The sequence below is a fragment of the Sorex araneus genome, chromosome 6, assembly GCF_027595985.1.
Source record: "Sorex araneus isolate mSorAra2 chromosome 6, mSorAra2.pri, whole genome shotgun sequence".
NCBI classification, from domain to species: Eukaryota; Metazoa; Chordata; class Mammalia; order Eulipotyphla; family Soricidae; genus Sorex; species Sorex araneus.
In genome coordinates this window covers 30,912,397-30,940,367 of record NC_073307.1, presented here as the reverse complement: position 1 = coordinate 30,940,367, position 27,971 = coordinate 30,912,397, and the positions used below count along the sequence as shown (strand labels likewise).

At 43.1% G+C, this 27,971-nt stretch overlaps 1 protein-coding gene across 1 annotated transcript; it reads left to right on the top strand.

Annotated features, from left to right (window-relative positions):
• Nucleotides 1-33: 33 nt before the first annotated feature.
• ISOC1 (isochorismatase domain containing 1) lies at nt 34-21,269 on the top strand. The gene is made up of 5 exons (XM_004609830.3): nt 34-397; nt 11,138-11,257; nt 11,359-11,562; nt 13,554-13,670; nt 20,054-21,269. The coding sequence occupies exons 1-5, from the start codon at nt 92-94 to the stop codon at nt 20,198-20,200; spliced, it is 894 nt and encodes a 297-aa protein (XP_004609887.2). The 5' UTR covers nt 34-91; the 3' UTR covers nt 20,201-21,269.
• The last annotated feature ends 6,702 nt before the right edge of the window (nt 21,270-27,971 follow it).

Here is a 27,971-nt window from a genome sequence, read left to right as displayed (position 1 = left end):
CCCCTCGCCTTCCGGAGCGGGCGGGGCGGCGGCGGGCGGCGGGCGCGGGGAGCGCCTCGGCCGGCGCGGAGCTCGCAGACGCGCGGGGAACATGGCGGCGGCGGAGCCGGCTGTCGCGGCGCTGGCGGGCGGCGGCGTGGGCGCGGCGGCGCCGTCGGGCGCGGTCCCCGTGCTCTTCTGCTTCTCGGTGTTCGCGCGGCCCTCGTCCGTGCCGCACGGCGCGGGCTACGAGCTGCTCATCCAGAAGTTCCTCAGCCTCTACGGCGACCAGATCGACATGCACCGCAAATTCGTGGTGCAGCTCTTCGCCGAGGAGTGGGGCCAGTACGTGGACCTGCCCAAGGGCTTCGCGGTGAGCGAGCGCTGCAAGGTGCGCCTCGTGCCGCTGCAGATCCAGGTGGGTCCCGCGGGAGGGCCGCGCGCCCCGCCGCTGCCCCGGGTCCCGGGGCTCCCCAGCCGGTCCCCGCCCCCGGCGCGCTCCTCAGGTGCCCGGCCCGCCGGGAAGGGCCGCCCAGCCGCCGCGAGCCTGGGCGCCGGCTCAAACCAGCGGCCGGGGCAAAGGTGACGGTCACCAGCTGTCCCCGCCTGCGGCGGGGGCGGGGGACCCCAGCTGTCCGCGGCGCGCGCGCGCGTCCCCACGTGTGTGGTCCTGAGCTCCCCGCAGCCGCCCGTGCGCCCGGGTCCCAGCCTCCTGCGGAACCGAAGGGCAGTGCGGTAGAAGCCCGAGTGTCTTTGCGGGTTGATGCGGAACGGGGCAAAGGAGATTCGGGGGGCGAGCCGTGGCGGTAGGGTTGGTTCCCCGGAGTTGGGTTGACCACTTGCGGAAACCCAAACTTTCGCAGAGACCCTTTCCCCGTCCCCTGGTCCAGCTTCCAGACCCTTCGCTGCAGGAGCCCTGGGTGCGCACGATCAAAGCCTTTGCTTGGCTCTTCCTGGGAGCTGTCAGTGAAATCTGTGGATGACAGACGCATGGCTTACGTTGAAAAGTCATTTGGCTCTCAGGATGGGATTACCTCCCACCCCGGCCCCCTTTTGCTGAACATTGATTTCACGGACTGCAGAATTAATGATCAGCTTTTCGTTTCTGAAAAGGAAGAAAGAAAAAGCCGGGCGCTATTCCGCGCGTCGGTCAGCTGAACTCAAAATGCTTTTCTCAGGATTCAATGGAGGATTTGTATTTTGCGAAAGAAATCTTGAAAAGAAGCAACAAAGTATAATTTAAGTTGCATCCCCAAGGGCAGGGGTTTTTGTTTGTTTGTCTTCAGAAATCCATACGGTCTTTCAGAAGAGAGAGCAGTGAAAAGACAAACTCAAGATTTGGGATTGGGGTGTTAAAAGATATTTCAGTATTCAAGTGTCATTTTTCAATGGACTGTTCTTCAGGTGTTTCCCCCTCTCCCCCTAGCTATAGTTGCTGCAGAATTGGCCTTTTTTCCTCCTTCCATGCCAGAGAAGCTCAGAGCAAGTATTTAAACCTAGATAGAATCCCTGTTTTTAAAGGCAAACACTGATGGGGGCCACTGTCCATCCTTGGAGAGCCCACAGGGCTGTGGGGTCATTGATGCCTCAGAATTGGCCCTGCCTTTGTCCCCAGTGAAGTTAGAGAATGTGCTTCTTTAGGGGGTTATGGCTTCCCATTTTATGTCAAGAGTTTACTTGTTTGACACCTCCACAGCATCCCTTGTCAGTTTATATAGATTATTGATTCCAAAATACCCAAGAAATTTGATGCATCTTTGACACTCATTAATAAGGAGAGAATCTGAATATGAACGGAGGTGGCCTGGGATTGTACAAGAAAGAGGAATCCTCAGGTTCTGTAGTTATGCTTTCATATAGTGGGTGGGAAAATCCTATACCAAACTAGCTTTACTAGCCCCCCCCCCAAGTCTGTAAAGATCCCCCTGTCATCCCTAAGATAGGATTTTTTATTGAAAAATTCAAGGCCCCAGTCTTTTCAGCTAAACATTTTATAAATGTATAAAGTAAATATGTATACCTGAGATCTTATGATATTTTCAGAAGGTTCATGTCACTGAATTGTGGCTCTTGAAATATCTTGCTGGTGTAGGAGATAATCAGTAGTTAATTTAGCATAATGATGTTTAAACTAATTCTAATAATAGCATTACTTGTTCATCCTATAAAAAGTGTTGCCTTTCTCACTAAATAGTCCAGGAATTTTTAAACATTGGTTATCAGTTATATAGCCCTTAATATATGATCAAATTTAAAAATGTTTTTCCTTTATATTCTTGTTTTGGTGACCTTGATATTTTGACTTCTTCCACTGGCTGCCTTCCCCACTTAGACATAGAGAATGGAGAATGTGCATACATACTTTCAGTATGCTGATACGTGTTCGGGTTTATGTATGTATTTATATTATAGTGAAGGTATATACACTTATGTAATTTCAGAAGGGAAAGTATATTTTTCCCTTTTATGACTATTTGACTATTTTTTTGGAACCTAGCCATCTCATCCCAGGGATGTAAACATTTTATGGCCAGACCATTAGAGTTCATGTCACAAACATTTGAGTGTCAGCTGCCTGGCACAGTGAATGTAAATAAGATCCAGTTTTTCATATCTTCCCTGATGATCGAACCCCTCCATTTGCGAAAAAGCAGGGCCAAAAGGAAAATCTCCCAAGAGGACCCTGTGAGTGGCAGACCCAGCAAAGCATGGAAAGGTCATTGCTCAAGCCAGCCCTCACCTCTGCGTGCTCCTTTTGTGCTTAATGGAAATATCCAGCAGTACCGAGAGCCGATTACAAATATGAACTTGTGATATTGCTTGGTTGCTGCTCAGGGTTCTGTGCAGTAGATGTTTTTCATTTAGACTCAAGGTGACACCCCAGTGAGGCATGGTGCTGGGGTGGTAAGGCCCTGGTCCTGAGGAAGGGACCAAGAGCATCTCTTCTCCCCACAGAGTCTCTGGGCTCAAGTAGTGTGACTTGTTATTTCTCCGTTTAGACCTTTGAGCAGAGATGACCCTGGCTCCCCAACTGTCTCCTCGAATGTCTGTTCACCGGGCTTTGCTCGCGCATGCTTGTACTGACACTTTTCACCGTGACTTGGACTGCTCACCCTCCCCTCTCCTCCGTGCTTCTGTGGGGACTCCACTGCCAGGGTTAGGCCAGGCCATCCTCGCCCTTTAGTTGTCTTCCTTTGCCAACCCCCCTGACCAGAAGGCAGCGAGGCTGCTGCCAGCTCAGGTGACAGCTCACGTTTCCAGCGTGGTTTATATTCTGAATGTGTCTGAAGTCTGAGGAATTTTGAGATACGGGGAAAGAAATGTAAATGAGGATTAGGCAGGATGAATTGGGTCATATTTATAACTTACAGCTTCCAGTTTTTCCAATAGATATTTCCTGGGTTTTAACCAATGGAAATATTCAATCCTGGAAACTTGTGTAAATATGATACAGAACCACCTGCAGCTTTTCCAGCTTGTCCCCTGGGGAGGCGAGGCGGAGGTGGGATCCCCAGGGAAAGAGAGGAGGGCCCTGGCATTGTGCTGGGGGGGCAGGGCCCCCGGCTGCTTTGTGTGGGGAGAAGACTAGGGCTTCCCAGGGAAGGTCACTTTGACCTTTACCTGAGATGGGAAATTAATTGGAAGCGATGCAGCTCCAGCATTCACTCCCTCAGCAGTTGGTTACTGCTGTTCTGTTAAACAGGTTCAGGATATTTCCTAAGAGGAGACCCGAAAGTTGATGATGCTAGGTGTGAAGGGAGAGAGGGTGGCAGGGTTTGAAAAGAATAGAAAAATGCATCTGTTCCCCATTGGACTGGGTAGTTTGGAGGTTGGTGATTTGATTACAAAACCTTTACAGTGAAAAGGGTGTCAGAAACAGGTGGAGAAACAGGCCAGACCTGTCTGTTGAGGCAGACTGTGTCCCAGACCTGGCCATCATCCTCACTTTTACCCCAATCTGAGCCACCCTCTTAAGAAATTCCTGGCCCTAGTTCTGAGGTGGATGGAGAGAAGCAACTTCAAATGAGAGTTCGTTTGAGAGACATGCTGGAGTTCGATATTAATGCCTGTGATGTGAATTTCCCAGCAGGTGAAACAGTATTCTCTTGCAGAATAAATTAATAAAGCCCAATCAGGAAAAGACGGTGTAATGGTAAGTCACGGTGACCTCTTGAAATCCACTTGTGATTTGTTTTCTTCATTCTGCAGAGAATATAATTAGTTAGGCGGCCTTGAATGTGGAGTTGTGTATACAAGTGTAAGTCGTTTATAGATCTCTTAAGGAGTCTTAATAGTAAATGGTACTTTAACTTCATTTTGAAGAAAGGTTTCTTAATGAGTCAAACTTTGGAGTGTACTGTATATTTCCTTGCTGAGAATTCTCAAAATAGCTTAATAATACTTAGGGAATTATATTATTATAGTTTAATCCCCGAAATAGCCCTTAGAGGTACAGTCTATTTTTTCTTGCATTGTTACAGAGTAAGAAAATGATCTTTGGAGGTGTTAATGATTTGCCTAATTCCATGTAATTAAAACTGGACTCAGATACTCATGTCCTCAGGGATGCAGTTTTGGGATCTTTCTAATGGCCCTGGGGTCACATCAGAGACCTCTGTTGTGGGTCCCTGTTGGAGCTGTGGAATGCTGTTTCCTTGGAAGCACCTTGAGTGGAGTCCTGCCACCCTGGACCCCCTCTGAATGGTCAGGCACATTATACCTATGCTGTGACTGTGGCTGTAATGAATAGACTGTAAAATGCTGGCGAATTTCCCATTTCCCATTCTAAACCTGAACCATTCCTGTAGATTGCAGGTTTACTCCTTGGAAGAGTTTGCTCACTCTGACCAAGTCAAACAAACTGATCCGTTTATACAGTAGAAGTGACTTGCCCCAGAGTCTAGAGCAGAGCCAGTGAAATGCCTAAGGGTTGACTCCTGAGGGCTGTGAGGTGTCTCTCTCCTGGCTTTTGGTGGTTTGCCAGCCACCTTTGGCATTCCTTCATGGAGGGACTAGTCAGACCTGATCTCTTCCACAGTCAGGGTGCAGCTGTCTTCTGTATAGGATACCTGTTGTTTTGGATTAGGTACCCACCTCTCTTTGGGTTGACCTCTTCTTAACTCATGATATTTTCAATGATTTCTTTCCAAATAAGGCCACTCAGAGGTATGATGGCAGTTGGGGAATTCCACATTTGAATGGGGGTCAGGCTACGTTTCAACAGAACACAATTCAACAGAACATTCTTCCTTCGTTCTGTGGAGAACAGGCTGGTGTCCAGTGCATCAGTTTGCAAGTCCAGAACCCTAGGGACCTGTCCTGGGTAACTGAAGACACCAGGCAAGAAGGGGTGATCCCAGTAGGACTCAGAAAGTGTTAAAGTCCAATCAGAATTCAGGGGGTAGGATATGAAACTGTTGATAAGCAATAGCAAATACTGTCATCATAACAATAGTAATTGGACTTAGGAATGAAAACCCTTCTGATTCTGACATACAAGGTCAAATTGCAGCTGTGACAATTCTAAAATCACTCAACAGAAGGTTCTAGTTGAACTTTCTTAACTTGCTTAAGGATATCTATCATTGGATATGATCAAACCTTTTATATTTTTTTTATTTTTTTTGTTTTTTTTTTTGTTTTTTTTGCTTTCTGGATCACACCTAGCAATACACAGGGGTTACTCCTGGCTCTGCTACTCCTAGCTTTGTGCTCAGGAATTGCTACTGGTGGTGCTCAGGGGACCATATGTGATGCTGGGAATCAAACCCGGGTCTGCCTCGTGCAAGGCAAACACCCTACCCACTGTGCTATTGCTCCAGCCCCCAACTTTTTATATTTAAACATGCACAATTTCTTTGAAATTATTTTTACATATGTCCAGGAATATGTATATACACAGGGGTATAAAGGTATGTTTATACTGGAATTTTTATAAGATTTTTTGTATGTTTCTTGAAGTGTAATTCAATAATTTGTAATTACTGAACTAATACACTTTAAATTTGCTATGCTAGGATTTACCTGTAAGTGGTTTTTGTGGGCAGTATTTTTAGTTATCTGCAAAGTTTGTTGCCAGAAAAATTTTCATGAGTCAAGTAAGAAAAATCCCTGAGTTAAAATTGATAAGTAATTTTATCAGCAAGCTATTCGGATGTATGTAGAACTGGGAGAGAGGCTGGATGGACACAGCTGGGGGGGTTTGATAGCCTCCAAGTCTCCTTTTGGCTTGTACGATATGAAGGTTATTCATAAATTAGTATCTTTCCTCCCCAGTTACCAGCATTTCAAGACCCCGTTTCTTAAAAGGTTTTGTTTAGAGTAGTGTTGGAGTTAACAGTAGAGCTACAATCACAGTACCTGGGCGCCCTTTACATCACATCTCTTGTCATTTAACTTTACTGTTACATTTTCCCAAGCTGAAGAACCTTGTCCACAGGGCAGTCTGTTAACTGAGCTCTCCGTTTTATTTGGGTTTTCTTACCTAGCTTTTCCCTGTTACACCTCATATTCGGTCCAAGATAACAGTTGCTTTCAACTGACCTGGCTCCTTCACTGCTTCTGGGCTGTTTCTCAGGCTTTCATTGTTGCTGGTGACCTTGACAGGTTTAGAGGAGTGTGTCAGGTCTTTGGGTAGAAAGTCCACTCTTCTGGTGGGTTTCTCCCTGTCGCTGGAGGTTTTGAAATTTGAAGAAAAGACCTTGAGAGTCACTCAGCCTGTTAGAGTCAGAGTAGGGTACTCGCTGGTCCTGCCCTGTGTGCCTTCCTCCTAATGGTAGGCTTGGCATCTTTGCCATGTCTCTCTGTACTCCCAAGGAATAAATGTTCAAGTGCTGAGACCACTTGTGTGTGTGTGGTGGGGGGTGGCGGAGGGGGAGGTGTCAGCAGTTAAACTTCCAATTCCTTGGAGAGTGTCTACACCTTTTTTCAATTTGTTTTTATTTAATTTTTTTATAATTGTCACAGCCAGTTACTCAAGAGTTACTCCTGGCTCTGCACTCAGGAACTACTCCTTTTTTGATGTACTAAATTAACACCTTTTGGATACACTCAATTATCACCAGTCCTCTCTGCCGGAAATGCACATCTTGCCTCACTGAACTCTGTGGCCTTACTTTGCTGAGGGTTGATGGATGATGAGCTCCTCTGTGCAGAAGGTTTTTCAGAGTGCTCAGGATTTCAAGGCTTCATTTCCGACCTGTGTCTGTGGTTGATACTTCATGTGTTGGAGGTGGATCCTTGCCTAGGGCTGAAACCCTAGGTCTGGAGTCCTTGACCGAGACGCACCAGGTACCAGGTCACATAGGAGAAGGCCAGTCTCTGAATTCATAGGTTTTTCTAGGTGGCTACAGGTGTTGTCACTTTCAATCTCCTAGTTTGGGATATTCTGATCATTTTCTAATCTAATCTCCCTGAAATACATAATTTAACATTTTCTTAATGAGTCTGCCCGAAAGCTCTTGTCTCAGTTTATAAATTATGTACAGCTGCTGCTTTGCGAGAGCCCTGGACGCTAAAGCTATCTGAGTTTTGATCTACTTTATTTTGTTTGGAATCTTTTTTCCTTTAGCCTTGGCTGATAATGGTTTGCGTGCCTTGTGGCCATTTTTCTGATTTGTTAATAGCATCCTGTGAATTTAGAATTCAGACAAACTGATTAGGAGTGTCCGTTGAAGTAGTCGATAGTCTGGTAAAATCTGAGAGTTGAAAAATGAGAAGCAAGTGTAAGCTGTAGCAGGCTTGTTTAGGAACAAACCTGTCAGTGCCAAGGGTGCTTACTTTACTTCCTTGCAGGTTCAGCTGTTTGTTTGTTTATTGTGGTAAGAGGTTGGCTGTATTGCTTTACTATTGTTTGAAACAGCTAGTTCCAAGCAAACTGCCTTTGCAGTGTGTCCTAAACCACCCCTAGATACCTGGAAACCTGAAGTTCGTTACTTTTTAAAATTCATTAAAATAAATCATCATGAGATACATTTACAGACTTAGAGACTTTAATGATTGTGTTTCAGTCAAACAATGTTCAAGTACCCATCCCTCCATTAGTGCCCATTCTCCACCCACAATGTTTCCCGTATTCCTCCCACCCCCCACGCCCACCCCTTGCCACCTCCTGCCTCTGTGGCAGGCACAATCTCTCTTGTTCTCTCTGTCCTTTTGGGTGTGACGGTTTGTAACACAGGAAACAAGCAGCCATCATGTTTGGTCCATATGTTATTTTTTAAAAATAACTTTTTTTGTCTCCTGTTTTTATCTCTTGTCTTTTGTTGCTCTTGCCATGATGATGTGGGGGCGGGGGTGGGGTGGGGTGCTCATACTTGGTTTGATGCTAACCAGGAGTCCCATGTTTGGTTGCAGAGCTCCCACACCCAGCCTCAGTGCTGCCTGGGCGCCTTCACTTTCAGTGGTGGTGCTTGCCCCGGAAGCAGCTGACAGGACTATGCTTAGCTCATGTCGGGGACCGAATGCTTTTAGCCACCAAGCCGGTCCCAGGGCCCTGCACTTGAAATGTTAAGGACGAAAGATACTGCTTTGTGACCAGCATTTAATATCTACTGAGAATTTGCAAAATTTCATTATAAAGAGGGATTTTTTTAACTACCCCAAGTTTATATATATATATATATATATATATATATATATATATATAATACTCATGTTTTTGAGAGCAGCCAAGTGTTTAATAGGGGCTGGAGAGTTGAAGCAAAGGACTGGAGCATATCTTGTATGAGAAGCCCTAAGTTTCATACGGAACAGTATGTCTCCTACACTGTCAGGTGTCTCCCCTTTGGGCCTGGGGGCACAGGTCCTGAACAGCACTGCCAGGCCTGCACTGGAATCATCTCTAGGAGTGTCCCTTGGGTCCCTGTTTTAAGTAGTAACATGAAGTATTGTAAGACAGTATTACCTCAATTTAAAAAATTAAAGATACAGCTAGAAGTAGAATGCATGGTTATTTACATTAAGCATGCTTTATTGTCAAAGTAAGAAAACCCAGTAAGTAGAACTAGAATCATAGATGTCCATCACATTCTTACATAAACTCAGCCTTATATTGCACGTGAATTAGTACTAGATGGTGGCGAAAATGCCCTCAGAGTAGGGCGCAGATAAATACAAACTGATTACATGTTGTTAAGGATAAAACATTTCATTTACTGATTCAGTTAATTTCTTATGTAATTGTGTCCCAAGTATCTGCACAGGTTCTGAGGTGGGCCTGGGCCAGGAGCATGGCAAAGCCCCAGAGTATAATTGACCTAGGCACCTCTGGGAGGGTACTGATAACTCTCATCCATGGGTGATCTGAGCGGAGATTGGAGGGGTGACAACTAAGAGGAGATTGATCAGTTTACTCAGGACCTAACAGTCACTGTTACAGATCTGGCTGTAATTTGAGAAAGTAGGAAGAAAAATACTCAGTCTTCTAGGAATTTCAGAGGATTAAATTATTGTTCAACAGTGATTTTTTTGGGGGGAGGGGTTTGGTTTAGTTTTTTTGCATATAAAGCACTCTGTTATAAGAATAGAACAACTCTAACAATTAATGTGAAGTTTGGTGACATGATACCTAATTTCCATTTTAATCCAGTTGGCTTTTCTGATTGTGATAAATGTGTTTAAGGATGCAGCTGTCCAAATAATCTCTGTTCATGAGAATAAGAATGTAGTGGTTGTCAGTGAAAAGTTGGACTTTCATTGCACCTTACAAATTACTTTTGATAATTTTAATCTCTTAAGATTAAATTTCTTATATCTAAGAAATATTCCATTTGCTTGCTCTCAACGGAACAAACATCTCTGAATGCAGAAGTTATGTGTACCTGGGTGGAGAACTCAACTTGAGGAACGACCTGGTACCTGAACTGCGCAGGAAGAAGAGAGCAGCATGGAATGCCTTCAAGAGCGTCGAAGAAGTGGTTGAGGATGAAGAACCTCCTCCAGCTCTGGGCACATCTTTTCGACTCCACTGTTCTTCCTGCACTAACATCCTAGCACTGACATGCACTAGCCTCAGAGAGCTGGGTCCTACGAAAACAGGATGAGAATGCTCTTCGGGTATCCCATAGAGGAATCGAAAGAGCTATGCTTGGAGTATCACATTTCACTTAAGTGAGAAGAGGAATCCAGAGTTCCTACCTCCATCGATGATCAAGAATCAGGGACGCTGCCTCGTTTGCCCCGGCATCAAAAATCAGATAGGCCAGACACGTAATGCGATTCCGAGACAACTGCTGGACTAGAGCTGTTACCGAGTAGCCACCCATCTACAAGATGGTCAAACTTCTTCGTCAAAACCCTGAATGGACGGGTTGAGGCTCTTTGTGTTCCTGGAGCGGCGAGCAGATATCATTGGGCTACACTAGCACGAGACAGGGACAAATGGAAATGTTAATGGCGCCCACTCGAGCATATTGAAGATCAATCAGAGAAATACTAAGATAGATAAAAGTTGCTTGTTATATCTTGATATTTCTGACATGATGACAGTAATTATTGATTTGTTCTGAATCATTTGATTGATTGATCTGTGTTGTGTTCCTTAGTCTCTATCACACAGTTTTCTATGTGCTTGTAGGCAATACCTCATCAAATTTAAATTCTTTACTATCCTATTTTTTTCTTGATTATAAAAGTTAAGCATTTTTTAAATAGCACCCTGAACTTGTTTTTAAATAGCATTTGGAAAATATGAGAAAACTATGGAGAAAAAAACGTTACACTTGTTAATATTTTCATATATTTGCTTGTATTTTATTAGCATTTTTATGTTCTTGAAACTATTGAGCTATAGTCAGTTTTTAAAATTAATATTGCATGGAGTATGAACATTTCACCTGAGGTGCTACAGATTCTTTGAAAACATGAATTTCCTGTTATTTTAGTTGGCTGTAATATTTTTGTCATGTGAATTTGTTAAATAGTTTCTACATTATTGAGTTCTTGTTTTATTTTATAATTTTTACTCTAAAAGCAATGCAGTGAATAGCATTCTGTATGGTTTTTATCATTCATATCATTTATTTTGATTATTAGTTCTAGAAACTGACTTGCTATACCAAACAGTAGGAATATTTTTCATCTTTTATTGACCTCCACTGAAAAATCAATGTCACTGTTTAACAAGTTCTAAGTCATTCTTTTTTCATTCTTTCTTCAGCTTACTACCCTGGGAAATCTTACACCTTCCAGCACTGTATTTTTTTGCTGTGATATGCAGGAAAGGTTTCGACCAGCCATCAAGTATTTTGGAGATATTATCAGCGTGGGACAAAGATTGGTATGCTTATTTTATATTTTTTCATATCGCCTAAGTATGATACACTCATATATGCAATTGTGTCTCTAGCTCACTGTTTTCATGTCTGGTTACTTTTTCAGTTACAAGGGGCCCGGATTTTAGGAATTCCAGTTATTGTCACGGAACAGTACCCTAAGGGTCTGGGAAGTACTGTTCAAGAAATCGATTTAACAGGTGTAAAGTTAGTACTTCCCAAGACCAAGTTTTCCATGGTGTTGCCAGAAGTAGAAGCGGCATTAGCAGAAATTCCTGGAGTTCGGAGTGTTGTGTTATTTGGAGTAGAAGTAAGTACCTGTTATTTGGTTTCAGCACAATATTATTTGTAGAAAAATTGGTATTTCCAGAGGCAGAGTTTTACCTTGTTTATTAAAAACGTGGTAGGAGTTAATGATGACGAATACCTTCTGCCCATTTGTTGTTCAGTGATAACTAAATTCGTGACACGAAGCTAGACACTTTGTATCTGTTAACTTATTAAACTCTCACATCAACCCAGTGAACTTACTGTGTGCATATTATAGATGAGAAAACTAAAACACAGAGATGCCAACAGCTTATTCAAGGTTAACTAGCTAAGAAGGGATGTAGTTAGATTTGAATATAGTAATTGATTCTTGAGCCTTTTCTATTTTTTTTTAATTTTAGTGAATCACCATGAGATAGTTACAGACTTACAAATTTTAGTGATTAGTTTCAATCAAACAATGTTTGAATACCCATCCCTCCACCAGTGCCCTTGCTCCACCACCAGTGTTCCCAGTGTCCCTCCTGCCACCCCCACCCCTTCCATCCCCTTGCTTCTGTGGCAGACACATTCCCTCTTACTCTCTCAGTCCTTTTGGGTGTTATGGTTTGCAATATAGGCACTAAATAGCCATCATGTTTGGTCCATAGTCCACTTTCCGCACGCACCTACCATCATGAGCGATCCCTCCAACCATCATTTACTTAGTGGTCCCTTCTCCCTCCCACCTGCCTTTTCCCCCCAGCACGTGAGATCGGCTTCCAAGCCATGGGGCGATCTTCCTTTTGAGCCTATTTTTTTAATCACTCCTTTTGGAATACTTTTTCACCAAAGACATTGTTTTTATTTATGTATTTTTCAGTATCACTTTGGTCATATTTTTGGATTAGAAGAACCTTAAATTCACATGGCTCATTGTCCTTCACATTTGAATCCTGTGTATACTACTTTAAAGGAAAAAATATGGATGTATTCCTAATGCTAAGTTAAATTGATCTTTAAAAAATTGGATATGTTACACTATTAAGTAACTATTAAATGAAAATAAAAATTAGTGAAATGTCAAATGAATTTTAAATAATTAAAGTAATTTACTTAAGATATTTTATTTTTATAGTTAATAGCAAATAGTAAAAAGATGTCACCTCATTAGCTGCATATAAAATAATCCTGTATTTTCTTTTCTGTAATACTGCATAGAGGAAGCCTGTTGGTATAAATGTCAGACTAAATGCTATTTCTGACTTTTGTACTTTGTTGCTCGTTCATCATCATTAGCCCTCATGCCTAATCAGAATCATCTTTGAGCAGTCTTCCGGTGCTTGTTTCAATGAGATGTCAGCTGATAATTCTTTAAAACCCTCTCATCCTGTGGGGATGCTGTTGACACTGTGGCAGTATTGAAGTCTGCTTCCACTGGATGAATAATATAGTTTTGCGGGATCTCATTTTTATTCTGTTCTCTGGTGGTATATTGTCATAAGGTAGTTCTTACAATGATGGAAGCTATATAATCTATTTGCAGCTGATACACAGTGGGTATTTGTGCCCGGGTCACAATTGTTTGGTGCATGACTTACCTGTGCTGTAAATGGCCACGGGACTATTTGTCCCAGTATTTTCTCAGATTGCAGCAATGTGGCCGCATCCTTTATGTCAGACCCTGACATGAATTCAAAACCAAGCCCAGCTGCATTGGCCTCAAAGCTGGATGCTAGTAATCTTTGTTATAAAGATCATCCAGGATGACATAGATGAAAATCTTTAATTATTCTGAGAACCCTAAGAATATGCTCAGGGCTTCTAGTATGAGGAACAAGATCCTAGTTCCTGATTTCATAGAAGAAAACAAAGCCAGAAATGCTGTTCAGTGTCAAGGTGTGAAGATCACCTCTCTGGAGGCCAAATGGATGGAGGATAAGGTCTTACTAAACCTGGTGTGCTTTTTTTCTGCTTGATCCTGTGGTGCATACTTTTTAAATGTCTTTTTTTTTCATGTTATTACATTATGTCTCTCCAATTTCCTACTAGACTCATGTGTGCATCCAACAAACAGCTCTGGAGCTTGTTGGCCGGGGTATCGAGGTTCACATTGTTGCTGATGCCACCTCTTCGAGAAGCATGATGGATCGGATGTTTGCTCTTGAGGTAAATGTCCTCCTTTAAAGTAACTCAGTTTTCAAGCTTTCTCAGTACATTTGAAGAGTGTGCACTATTGACCCAGAATGAAAGATTCACCTTTTTCACCTGAATTTTGTCTGAGGGTATTATTGATTTCCAGTTTTGAAGGTGCTCGATGTCCTTGGAGGTATTCCCACCAATTCCTGTGTAATGTCTCAAGTCGTCATAGATTTATGATAGTCGCAAAAGTCTCTCTCACATTTTCATTGGTGTTTTCTATAGTTCCATAGGTGAATTAAGTGATGAGAGAGAGAGAGAGAGACAGACAGACAGACAGACAGACAGAGGAGAGAGAGCATGCTTGCCTAGTCTAGGGCCTCATTGAACCATTCAAAGATTCTCAGCTTAAAAAAACAACTCACTTAGGCTTAGCTCAGCTAATATTTAACCAAAACTGAGGGTATTGTGGGCCTAAGCCCAGTTCTACCTTATATTAGGTTTCCTCAGACTTGAATTTCTGGGGATAGAGCAATGTCCTGACCAGACACATTCACATACAGGATTACATGGTGTTTCGCATGAGAGAGTCGGGATGGAGCTGAGGGCCTGGTGCTCAATGAGTCTTTGTTATCTTTGTGGGGGACTGTATGTGGTGCCAGGGATCAAATAGGTTGACGGTGTGCAAGGCAAGTGCCTTTGCCCCTTATGCTGCCTCTCCCCCCATCCCCAATGACTCTTTGTTCTGTTGCATTGCAGTGGCCATAAGCATATCCTATTCCCTGACTGGGACTACCACGGGACTACTGGGCAGTTCTGTGAAACATTCACTCCATCCTGTGGATCTCTCTTTGTTCTCTCTGTCTGTCTCATATTTAATTCCAACTTTAATAATCTTAGAATGATGTATGTGGATCCAGTTGCCAAGTTCAATGGATCTTATTTACAAAAGGAAGCAGAACTGTTTTTGAGACCTTCAGATGGTACATGTACAGGCAAGTCTTTTATGACACAAATTGTACCCTGACCATATTCTTTCCTTCCCTCCACAGAATTTCTCACACGAGGCCTTTGGGGCTGGAGTCTTGGGAACTGCCTGAGTGTGTGTGTATGTGTGTGTGCGTTTGGTGTTTGGTCTGTAACTGTTTAGGGGCTACTCTTGGCTGGGCACTTGGGGACCATGTGGTGCAGGGCCTCTTGCATGCAGTCATGCCCTGCAGTCCACTGGACTATCTCCCCAGCCCGCAAGGGATTGTGTAAGTCTGGTAAAACTGATCACATGAAGGGAATAACATGAGCAACAGCAAACCAAGTAAGGATAATGGAAGTAAAGCAGTAATAGCAAAATAGCAGTATGATTGCAGCGGGAACTCAGAGCTGGGTGCTCACACTGCCAGTGGCTCACACAGCCACATGCTCACACCACCAGTATCGCCTTGGATTGATTTGTCATTGCTGCAAAGGGAAAAAGAATCTGGTCCAATATTGATGGAAACCTGATCCCACTTCAGATTTATCTTTTTTTTTTTTTTTTTGGTTTGGTAGGGAGGGGTTTTCTGTGTCCCTAACTTATTGGGAGAAATATGACATTTGCCCATTTTTCTGTGACTCTTCAAGTGAAGTCGCAGTCTCACCAGCTTACCTTCTCTCAGTTCCCTGAGAACAGCACTGAAGAGAATTCCTGAGATGGTCTATGATCTCTCAGTTAAGATCATTGTGCTAAAAGATTTATTGTGCCTCTATAGAGGCTTCTGCCGTGCCAGAGGCTGTGCTGTGTGCTTCACTCAGCAAGGTTGTTGAGCACGTCCCATCTGTCAGGAGTTATTGCTTTCCCCCAGTAACTGTAGAGTAAATGCGCAGCTCTGGGGAACGCAGCTCTCTCTTGAACCCGGTGTCTTTGTATGCTGGAGAGTTTTCAGTGTAACTTGGCAATTTGAAGACTCCTATATCCCTACCACCTCTCAGAGGCAGTTCTTGCATTTTCCAATTGCAGGGTCAGAGTAGCTGGCCCTTTACTTTGCTCTAATTGGATGCATTGCACAAGTGGAAGGGGAGAACTTGGAAAGCCAGTGAAACCCTGGCCCCGTGTCCACTGAAATGCTGGGATTTGCATCACTACTTCCTCTTCTAGGAGGAAGCCACACCAGGAGATGCTCAGGGACTGCCACTGGCTTGGTGCTTGGGGTTCCATGCAGTGCTGGGGCATCAGACTGGGCCATCAACATGGGCACAGCCCTCCGAGCCATTTTGGATGGGCCAATGCACAGCCTGCGAGCCTCACCTCCCCATGTCTGGAGTCCTTAGTCTGACTGGTTCTGAGTCTGATCCACTGATCCTGAGTCGTTCAGTACCCCTCTTTAGTCCCCCCCACAGCTCCCGTATTAGTCTGAAAGCTAAGTCCTACTCTGCATGTTTTGGTTTGCTCCGAAGGGCTTCTGGGCCTCTGGTCTGCGCACTTCCCCGGGCCACCAACCACTGTGGGGACTGGCTGAGCAGCCTGAGCACACGGTCAGCAGAACACTCGGAGAGCTGCATCTTTTTGCTGGGCTTCCTCAGACCTGGAGCCGGGGTTTCCTGTTTCTCTGGTGATAGGAAGAGTCAGGAGATCCAAGCCCTGTAAGCTCAGTGGCCCCTGGAAATCACTGGGGGCTCAGACCGGGTCCCTCCAGGACTCACGGGGCGCAGGGAGGCAAAGGCCAGGCCACTGAGCTTGGCCCCTGTGCCCATCCCGGCCCTGGAGCTGGCATGCAGCCCTCTGAGATTTCTACAGAGCTTGAAATGATGGTCAGGAATTGACTGAATGAGAGGAGGCAGTCTCGGTTCTCAAAGTCTTGAAAGGACTCAGAAATGATGTCCTGATCTGCCCTTCCTCACCTATGTGTTGTAGCTTGAAGGACTGACTCCAGCCATGGGCTTGGCTTTGCCCATCCTCTAAGAGTCCTCGATCACCGCATTGTCGTGGGGCAGGCTGGCTTTCTGCTGAGCAGACTGTGCTGTATCCTTGCCCCCTCCCAGGGCCTTGGGCAGGGAGAGTGTGCCGGGGGCAGGCGTGTCTGCGGAGCTGCTCCTCTCTTTTCAGGCCGATTCCTCTCACCACGCAGGGCTGTGCAGGCCTCTTGGAGCAATTCCTTCTCTGTGCCATCAGGCAGGGCCTCCTCGGGCTCTTTCCTTCTGACTCGCTTAGGGATTGTTTTGTTTTCTACCCACCTCATCATCTCCTGTGCTTCTCGCAAAGATTGCTTCTTTTGGGAGAGTAGTTAACCATGTTTTCTCTCTCAGGATTCTGATTCAAATCCCACCAGAAATTCTCTTCTCTAGAATTCTCCTCTCTGCCCCTCCTCCTTTCCTTTTCTCCCTTTCCTTTTTTTTTTCTTTGCTCTTCTCCTTCATCTTTCTTCTACCATTCCACCCCCTCTCCCTCCTTGAGAATTATGTTTTTTCTTTAGTCTGATTCTACTGGAATGGTTTGGCACAGACATTTCTTGAATTATCAGTGGATTTTTTTTATAACCTCAAATTTTATACCTTGGTTTAGTGATAAACATTTATGATGGCTTCTTTCTTATCCACAGACACATTCTTAAACCTTATAGCCGTCATTTTTGCTACCACCAATCATTTCTAGACAAGGACCTTCTTTTTATTTTTTTTTCAAAAATTGAATCACTGTGAGATACTTTCATGTTTGAGTTTCAGTCAGACAGTGATGGAACCCATCCCTTTCCAACCCTCCCCCTGACTCTATGGCAGAAAATTTCCCCAATACTCTCTCTCTACTTCTGGGCATTATGGTTTGAAATATAGATACTGAGAGGCTATTATGTTTGGTCCTTTATCTACTTTCAGCACACGTCTCCCATCCTGAATGATTCCTCTAACCATTGTTGCCTTAGTGATCCCTTCTCTATTCCAGCTGCCTTCTCCTCCAACTCATGAGGCAGGCTTCCAACCATGGGGCAGTATTCCTGGCCCTTGTGTCTACTGTCCTTGGGTGTCAGTCTCATATTATTATTTTATATTCTGCACATGACTGCAGTCCTTCTATGTCTGTCCCTCTCTTTCTGGCTCATTCCACTTAGCATGATATTCTCCATGTCCATTCACTTATAAGCAAATTTATGATTTCATCTTTCCTAGCAGCTGATGTATTCCATTGTATAGATGTACCAAAGTATCTTTTTTAAAAAAAAAATTATTTACTTTTTAATTAGTGAGTCACAGTGAGGGTACAGTTACAGATTCACACATTTTTGTGCTTGTTTTTCCCTCATGCAATGTTTAAGAGCCCATCCCTCCACCAGTGTCCATTCTCCACCCCCAATGAACCCAGTATTCCCCCCACCCCACCCTGCCTCTGTGGCAGGGCATTCCAATTTGATATCTCTCTTTCCTTTTGGGTGTTGTGGTTTGAAATAGGGGTATTGAGTGGTCATACTCTTCAGTCTCTAGTCTACTTTCAGCACGCATCTCCCTTCCCGCGCAGGATCTCCAATCACATATTACTTGGTGTTCCCCTCTCTATCTGGGATGACTTTTTCCCAGTGTGTGAGGCCAGCTTCCAAGCTATGGAACCAACCTCCTGGTATTATATACTACTATTCTTGGGTATTAGTCTCCTACTCTGTTGTTCAATATTCCACAGATGAGTGCAGTCTTTCTATGTCTGTCCCTCTCTTTCTGGCTCATTTCACTTAGCATGATACTTTCCATGTTGATCCACTTATATGCAAAGTTCATGACTTCATCCTTTCTAACAGCTGCATAGTATTCCATTATATAGATGTACCAAAGCTTCTTTAACCAGTCATCTGTTCTCAGGCACTTGGGTTTTTTCCAGATTCTAGCTATTGTAAATAGTGCTGTGATGAACATATAAGTGCAGGTGTCATTTCGACTATACTCTTTTGTTTCTCCAGGATATATTCCCAGCAGTAGTATTGCTGGATCAAATGGAAGCTCAATTTCTAATTTTTTGAGAAGCGTCCATATTGTTTTCCAAAGGGGCTGGATCAGTCAGCATTCCCACCAGCAGTGTAGAAGGGTCCCTTTCTCCCCACATCCTCTCCAACAGCGGTTGCTTTTGTTCTTTTGGATGTGTGCCATTCTCTGTGGTGTGAGGTGGTATCTCATGGTTGTTTTGATTTGCATCTCCCTGATGATTAGTGATGTAGGGCATTTTTTCATGTGCCTTTTGGCCATTCATATCTCTTCCTTGGAAAAGTTTCTGTTCATTTTTTCGGCCCATTTTCTGATGGGGTTGGATGTTTTCTTCTTGTAGAGTTCAACCAGTGCTTTATATACCCTTGATATCAATCTTTTATTGGATGGGTATTGTGTGAATATCCTTTCCCATTCTGTAGATTGCCTTTGGTGTGCCAAAGTTTCTTTAATCAGTCATCTGTTCTCAAACATTCAGGTTGTTTCCAGATTCTGGCTATTGTGAACAGTGCTGCAAAGAACATGCAGGTGCAGATGTTATTTCTATTGTGCTTTTTCGCACTCTTGGGATATATTCCCAGAAATGGTATTGCTAGCTCATAGCTAGCTCATACGGAAGCTCAGTTTCTAGTTTTTGAAGGAATGCCCATATTGTTTTCTAAAAAGGCTGGACCAGTTGACATTCCCACCAACAGTGAAAAAGCATCCGACAAGGATCTTCTTAGGGAAATGATTCACGTACTACATGTCAGGTGTTTTAAGGAGAAAAAAGAAATTAAGGAATCATCATTTTAATTCTTAAAGTGATTTCCTTCCTTCCTTCCTTCCTTCCTTCCTTCCTTCCTTCCTTCCTTCCTTCCTTCCTTCCTTCCTTCCTTCCTTCCTTCCTTCCTTCCTTCCTTCTCTTCTTTCCCACACCTAGCAGTGCTCAGGAGCTGTTCCCTTGTGCTTGGGGGACCATCTGGGGTCATCCATATAATGTTGCTGGGACCAAACCAGGATCAACTTCATTCAAGGCAATCATATTACCTCCTGTACTGTCTCCCTGACCCAAAGTCACCTTTATTTAAGAAAAAAGAGATAAATATAAATAAGAGTTTTAAATATACCATTGTTAAAGTCACCCTTAGCTGAGTAGATGAAGGCTTGAAAGGTGGGGTACAAACCTTCCCGAAGCAGGTTGTATTTGGGAAATGAAGTGGTTGAGTGTCCGAGCAGGTGATCAGTGCTGGTGAGACGTGGATCCATTTCCTTTCACTCACGGTACATAGCCGGGATCCTGATCTCCGTCCTCTCCCTGTCATGCATAAGTCTCATTTAATAGGGCCTTTCTGCTGGCTTTGACTTGGGTTCTCATCCATTTTGCTGATGTTGAGAATAATCCTAAGAGATCTGAGACCTGTGCAAGATTCTCTGGCTTAACTTCCTGATGTGGAGTTTGTCTTTTATTTGTTTATTTATTTTTTTTTTCAAAGCGTCTTGCTCGAACTGGGATCATCGTAACAACAAGCGAAGCTGTTCTGCTGCAGCTGGTGGCCGATAAAGATCATCCGAAGTTCAAGGAAGTCCAGAACCTCATTAAGGCGAGCGCGCCAGAGTCAGGTCTGCTGTCCAAAGTATAGACCTGGTGAGGGACTGATCCTCTGCTTGCCCCTCGGGCACGGGACTGGGAGCCCAGACAAGCTCTTATCTGGACCAGAATTTAAAAATTAAGTTAAAAACCGGCTCCTTCTTTTGCGTCTCTTAATAATCTGTAACCAGTTAGGTCATTTGGGTACCAGCATTTAGTGACCATGTCCAAGGCTTCCGGTGCTGCCTCCCCACCTCATTTGTCACTGTGCTCTTATTTGTTGGAACAACATAGAGATAACAGAGGTCCCCCTTCTGCTGTACTGTCCTCACTGATGAGCACTTGCAGAAGTGCGCATTAAGTTTCATTGAGCTGTGCACTTTAGAGAGAGAGAGAGAGAGAGAGAGAGAGAGAGAGAGAGAGAGAGAAGGTCCTGGTCATTGTACAGTGTATCTTGAGGCTTTAGTGTGGGTTCAGTGCTTTTGCTCTCTCCAAATTGAGTGAAGAAGGATTTTGTCTGAGAATCTGAAAACAGGATTGTGGATGGTGCCGCCCGCCTGGGCCCTACTGTCAGTTTGCAGACTAAGTCGCGCTGCTCTAACCGGGCAAAATTATGTCGAGTAATTACTTATCTCCCTGTTACTAGGCTAATTTTCTGATCTGGTCACCACTACTAATTCTCTGTTAATGTTTGTTTTTAGCTGAATCTTTTTGTTTCAAATACTCACTGGGTCATTTCGAGTTTTGATTTTGTAAACAGATGGACTGATTTTCAAGGCGAAAAGCTGTTTTAAAATCAGTGAAGGATTTTACCTTAAATCAGTACAGCCATCTTGAATAAACTTTCTGGTATGTACAAGATTAGCAAAAAGTTAAAGACTGGATAAAATGTAGTTTATAAAATGTCTGTATTCTTGGTTGGTATTTTTTCCACCTACTCAGTAAATGTTATTGTTAATTGAGAAGGCATCAGTAATAGTTTGGGATATTAATTTTGTAGTCATTGCTATCCTTCAATAAATTTATTTTCATTACATACTTATAGAAGATTTTCAAGCTTTTTTTAATTTTGTGAAATATGGAACATTGCTGTCTTTTACATTAAAATAATTAAAACATTTTATGTGCATAAATTTTCTGTCCCCGGCGTGCCTCCATGCTCCAATATGTCTCTATGAGTAATAGTCCAGGAATTCCAAGAATTCGTATTCTAGTATGTATTTAAAGGTCTGACTTTTATATTTATGAGTTTATATTTATGATTTATATTTTTATATTTATGGTTTCAAAATCCCTAAGGGATTATGAAAATCCCTGTGGATTTTCAAAGAATGAAAATTCTTTGCAGGTGGGAATAAATCAATTTTACTGAAAGACCTTGGTTATTTAAGTACAAAAATTTCTTTCATCAGTGATAACATTCATTTTGTAGGTATATTAAAATCTCTTTTCCGCAACATACTTGTACATCAAAAAAAATCAAAGATTTCTGTAGATTCTAAAAGTTTTTAATAAAAAGAACCTATTTTTATTCAAAAGTGCTATTCAAACTTGAATGCAAATGTAAATGCTTCAGAGAACTTGGCAGACCCAGATCACTTGATCTGGATGAGTCTGACATTTTGCATTTCCAGAGAAAAGGCCAGTTCTCAGCACGCTGCTCAGAAGGGAGGACCTGGGGGATTTTGAGGGGCCTGAAGACCTGGAGTTGAAGATCACCTCCTGGTCCCTTGCGCCATGCTCAAACCCTTCCTGTCTCATGAAGTGAAGTCTTTTCACAGCTGAAACTAATTCTTTGGCTCAGATCACCCCAAATTTTGTGGCTCAAGACAATCCAAATTGATCTTTAACACTTTCGTGATTGAGATTGCAGAAATGGGTCTCTCTGGGTTAAAACCAAGGCTAACCCAGGACTGTGTAGTTTTCTGGTCACACAAGTTTTTTATTTTTTGCCGGGAGGGGCGGGGGGGGCTTCTGTGAGCTTCTAGAATCCATCCACATGTATCAGTATGGGATATCATATCTCTATCTTTAAAATCAGCCAAGCCTGGGCCAGCCCTGTAACCTGTCCAATCTGCCTGACACCGTTTCTGCCACCTCTTCATCTCTGACTTCAGAGCCTCAGAGATGTGTGGAACCCATTCAGTCACCCTGTTCTAAGATCCTCTGTGAAGCAGCCTCAGTTCTCTCATCTGTGTAATATAAACCCAAGTTCTTTGAGGACCTGGGCATCTTTGGAGGACTATACTGTATAACATGTACTATTTCAGCTCTAAAATTCTGGAATGGTTTCATTTACCTTTTATAAAGTTGTCTAGTTGGTTAAAGGCACAGGAGGGTGAGAACCGGATTACTATAACATTGTGCTTTCTTCATTAATTGACAAAACTAAAGACTTTGAGAAGGAAAGGGGGAAAAACATTCAAAAAAATACTTTTCTTTTTCTTTTTTCTTTTTGGGTCACACCTGGCGATGCACAGGGTTTACTCCTGGCTCTGCACTAAGGAATTACTCCTGGCTGTGCTCGGGGGACCATGTGGGATGCTGGGAATCGAACCTGGGTCGGCCTTGTGCAAGAGAAACACCCTACCAGCTGTGCTATTGCTCCAGCCCCATGTTTTACAATATATAAAATGCATTTTACATTATGAAATAATTTTATATTATGAAAGCTGCCAGACTATTTCTAGTGCAGAAAAACTTCCGTACACCACGGTCTTTTGTTTATTTTCTTTCTTGATGGTTTTCTTGAAACATTTCCTAACTCATTTTAGTTAATGACCAATACTGTAAAAATTGCAATTTTTACTACTAGCTATAAATCAATATGCCCACATCATGAATGCTTGCTTTATGTTCCAGGGACATTATTGTCACCATCAATTTAATCCACTAACCTAAAAGGTTTTTTTTGTTTTTTTTTTTAAATCACAGTGAGATGTATCAGTAGAATGAACTTTTTAGATTGTTGGGACTGGCTTTTTAGGACACTTGTTTCCCTGCTGCTTTGATTTATCCTGTAAACCTGAATGCCAGGCCATCTATCTGCAAGACCTGAGTGGTCGTACAGCATTCACATGACTTCCTGTAGAGATAAAGTCCTGATTTACCTGCCACGTGCCTCTTTGCCTGACTCCCACACTGACCTGCCTTTCAGGGGGCACAAAGGCCCAGCTGGGAAGGGTTTGCTGTGCTCAGGCACTTCTCACTCAGACTAGCCCACCTGAAGGCCTTGATTGCCCCAGCCAGGCCCAAACAGGTGAACTCGTGTTGGAAGCGGAGTGGCTTCATTTCTCAGAGCTGACCGAAGATGGATCAGACTGAGTGTAATGGGTGTCAGAAGAAAAACGGACCTGAGGGGTAAAGGCCGAAGGACAAAGTTCAGCAAACACCCTGCTTGATCCAGGAAGCGGATTCTCCCCCCAAACCTCAGGTAAGTGCGTCCTGGCACCCCAGAGGAGAACCTGGCCTCACCCTGCCTGGCCAGATGTTACAGAGCTGAACCGTCATCCTGTCTTTCCTAAGCTGCTAAGTTTATGACAAATTGTCTAACAATACCCAAAAAGGAATATCTTTTTTTTTCTGGTTTGAAAAACAATTTCCAATCACATTTACATGAAGAAAGCTGGGAGGAAAGCGGGATGCCATGAAGAGAAAATAAGTCTGTATTTTACATTCCAATTAGTGTCTGTTAATTTGTTGCCAGAAACAGGCAGGGAAGAGAAAATGGCGGAGTTGGGGAGCCCGTTGGTTGGGGAAGGGAGCAGTTTGCACGGTAAGGTTCAGCTTTCTGTGCTTTGCTTTGCCGAGGAGCCTTAAAAGGGAGCGCACCTGTCATATCCGAGGCTTCATTTCCTGATATAATTGTTAGTTGCTCAGTGTATTTTACCCCTCAGCTCTCAAAATCACTTGGCTTCAGATTTGTTCATTGTTCTCACAGCTGCTTTCTGTTAAATTGTTCCTCCTCCTCCAGGCTGTAAATGCAAGGAATGAAAGGTGATGTGTCTCAGAGCCTATGGTTACTACGCAAGCACTCAAGCTGATGTATATCCAGTGCACGCAGCTTTGAATCAGGCTTCTGGAAAATGCATCTAGTGCTTTCAAATAAGGAATGCCAGCCCAGCAAACTAAACACGTAGGATGCTTTATAAATTATTGGTAATGTGCACGAGTTCTCTAAAAATTAAGTTTTAGAAAGAATGCATACAGCTGAATGAAAGACCCAGTTATGTGTAGTTAGTTGCTACCTAAATGTTGGCTTCCTTTTGATTATATTGTGTGTGCCAACAAGTATGTTAGTTTTTGGAGAGTTTGAGGAAACTTAAGTACTGTGTCATATCAGCGTTGATGTAATCAGCACTGTCATAAGGCAACAGTGCAATATGTGACAACATACTGTCACAGTGACATATTAGCCACTTATTAGTGTAGGCAGAGATGCAGTTTAGTTATAATATTGTGTGTGTGTCACAAGTAACCCATCTTACAAATTAAAGGCTTGGGGGTTTGGGTGAGAGGGTTGACCAGGAAAGGACTATAAGGATGTTTTCTTTCTTACTACATAAACCATGAGTTAGGGGATGCATTATCTGATGGAAGCGTTGAAGTGGCAGCCGGCTTCCCTCTCAGCTCTGACACTTAGGGCAGCTTTCTCATCTCAAAGACGAAAAGATAGGGCTGATCAGCATGGTGCATGGTCTTCATTGGCCGCCTAAATTCTGTGCTTCAAGTGTCTCAACTGAATTAAATTCAATAAGGATTGAGTGCCCATCCTATTAGGAAATGTACCAGGAAGCTAAATGCTTGATATGTATTAACTCCAGCCCCAGAACAGCACAATGGTGGGAACGAAAAGCCGAGTGAATCTGGAGCTTAGACAAGGACTTCCATTTGCTGGAAATACAAAGGTTCAGATTTTGAAGAATTTTCTTGATTGTGGCTCTGTGTTTTACATTGTTAATGATGGTTTTCCATGCCAACTGTTCCAACACCACAGTGAGTGTACCCATCTCCCTCCCCCCAGGGGCCCCATTGCCCCTCCCTTTCAAGCCCTCCTGTCCCATCAACTCAATTATGTGGGTTAGTTCTCCCATTGTGTTGCCTGCCTTTCTGTGTTTCTTAAGTCCCACGTACGAGAGATCATTCTGTATCTTCTTTCCTTCTGACTGACTTCACTCATCGTATCCTCTAGTTCCATCCATGTTATGTTGAATTGCAGAATTTGGGATTTTAGAGTTGCATAGTGTTCCCTGGTACACACACACATGTATTTTGTTATATATAACCATATACTACAGTTTTTTAATCCATTCATTGTAGTTTGGCATGAGGTTTTTATCTCCAGGTTGCAACCTGGCAGATAGAAATGGCACTTAGAGCTTATATGTACAGCCCTTGTCACCTCTTTGTCTAGCAGTCTGTGGGCCCAGGGGAAACCTAGTGCTGTATAAAGCAGGATGATGTGGAGTTTGGAAGTGCCCAGGCAGCTACACCTCCTCCATAACCACAGATTTGCTAAAATAACTTGATTTTTCTTGAAAATTTAAATTTTATATTACAGGCTTAATTTCTTTAGAGAGCCCTTTGAGAAACATACAAATTCCAATAACTGCTCATTATGTTACTCTTCTTAAATTTCCTTCAAATGTCATTACATTTTGATTTGCATGCAACAATCCAAGTTTTCTCAGCAGTTATTTAGTCAGCCGACCCACTTCTGTATTCAGAGTCATAAATTGTTTTATAGTGAACGTACATTAACAAAATGCCTTTGACATTTTTTATTTAGGGAGGCCCACTCCAGTGCATACTTGGCGCACCTGTCTGTTTAGGGCCAGGGCCAATGGGGATAGGGAGGAGTGTGTCGAGCTACTTAGATGTCAGGGATCTACCCCCTCGATGCTACGGGCTTTGCAGTGCAGGGGAATAGAATCCCCCAGCCCTGATGTATTTTATTTTTATTTCTAAAAATGACTCTTTTGTAATCTTTTACTGATTTGAATACTGGCACAATGTAGTTAGCTTTAAGCTGAGTGAAATATATGTACTTCAGTGGCCTTGATGATTCATATCAAATTAGAGTAAAAGCTTATTACAATTAAGAGTCGCACGAACACACAGACATCAGCCTCAGTTCCCCCTCCCTGCCATGCTGATCAATCTCATTAGTTGCTGGTTTTTCTTACCCAATCAGTCATTGGGATTCCATTGATTATTCTCGTCCCCAAGTGTCTTCTTACAGGCAGGGCCTGCCAGGTGGACATCAGTGGGTTAACACAGATTGTATACACAGTTGTGAGTCATCGTGCAAATGAAATTGTTCCCTCACCACTTTATTGAATAGCCCACACACAGCACAAAGCAACCCCCATGTGAGGGTGTTGAGGCCTTGAAGACTTGACACTTATGCCTGACAAGCAGAAAGCTCAGTAGTTTGAGGACTGTTCAACAGGCAGATGCACTGGTTCTGTCATGGAATGTGGGCTGTTCTGGTTCCTGTTTCAGCAAGCCCTGGAGAGCACTGGGGTTGGAGGGCAGGAAAATGGAGTTGTACGGGAGGTCTAACACAGAGATACTAGATGCACTTCTTTATTTCTGAAACCTGCATTGATAGGTGACCTGAGCCTTCAAATTCACGTCCCTAAGCCACACAAATAGTATGACTGGTGGCTCCCAAATATTGAATGTGTTCTTGGAGAAGAAAGTAAATCATAATTATTCAAACAAGAATGACCTTCATAATGTCAAGAGGAGTACATTTTAGAAAATGCAAACAATTAAAAATGCATAACTAGGAAATGTACCCTCATTTTCCTTTTTCTGAGTTGGTAACTATTAAAATCCAATGATTGTGAGTGCATTAAAAATTGCTTTGGAATTTCTGAACACACATAGAAATTTTGGATGGACTATCATAGATATTTAAAAAAAAAACAAAGAAATGAGTTTATTGTTTGAAGCAGACTTTTTAGAGCTTTATTTTTAAGTGTTGGAGTAAATTGCATGACATTGTATTTTATAACTGGTATTATGTTTAAGTCATCTTGGTTCTTTGAAACATATCCAAATGAGTTTAGTACCTTGTTTTTACCCTCTTGAAAATTTAAACAAAAGGGCTTTCAGTATTTGTGTTGCAAACCATAATGCCCCAAAGTAGAGAGAATGTGAGAAATTATCTGCCAGGGAGGTTGGAGGCAGGGGAGGGGGGAGGAAGGGAGGTGAGGAGGAGGGGAGGAGGGGGAAGGGTGATGGGAAAGGGTGTGTATATTGGGGAGATGGTGGTGGGGAATGTGCACTGGTGGAGGGATGGGTGTTTGAACATTATATGATTGTAAGTCAAACATGAAAGCCTGTAACTATCTCACGGTGATTCAATAAAATAAAATTTAAAAAAAATTTAAACACTAAAAGAAAAACCCCTCATGACAATATACATAAAAGCTACAGAAAAGTATTAATTAGTTTGGTTCAACTAGCCTGCAAAAATAGCTAATCAATGTCCTAAGCCCCACCAGCTGTGAAAGAACAATCAAGGTGCATCGGGGTTTATTGATTCAAACATCCTCCACCCACACATGCCAGTCACCGGTAGCTGAGCAGCATAGGTTTTGAAGTATCTTAACACAGAAGATAAAATGCAGGTGGACCCGAGCCAGTCGTCGAAGGTTCTCCTGGGCTGAGTAGAGACAACTGATTGATTCATTCTTTCTGTTCCATTTTATCGATTCCCCAGATAAATCTCCCTCTGGGCACAATCTAGAGGAGGGAGCTGTTGTTTCTGAAAGAACCCATCCAGGCTTGTGAGAGACACAACCAGGGCCCTA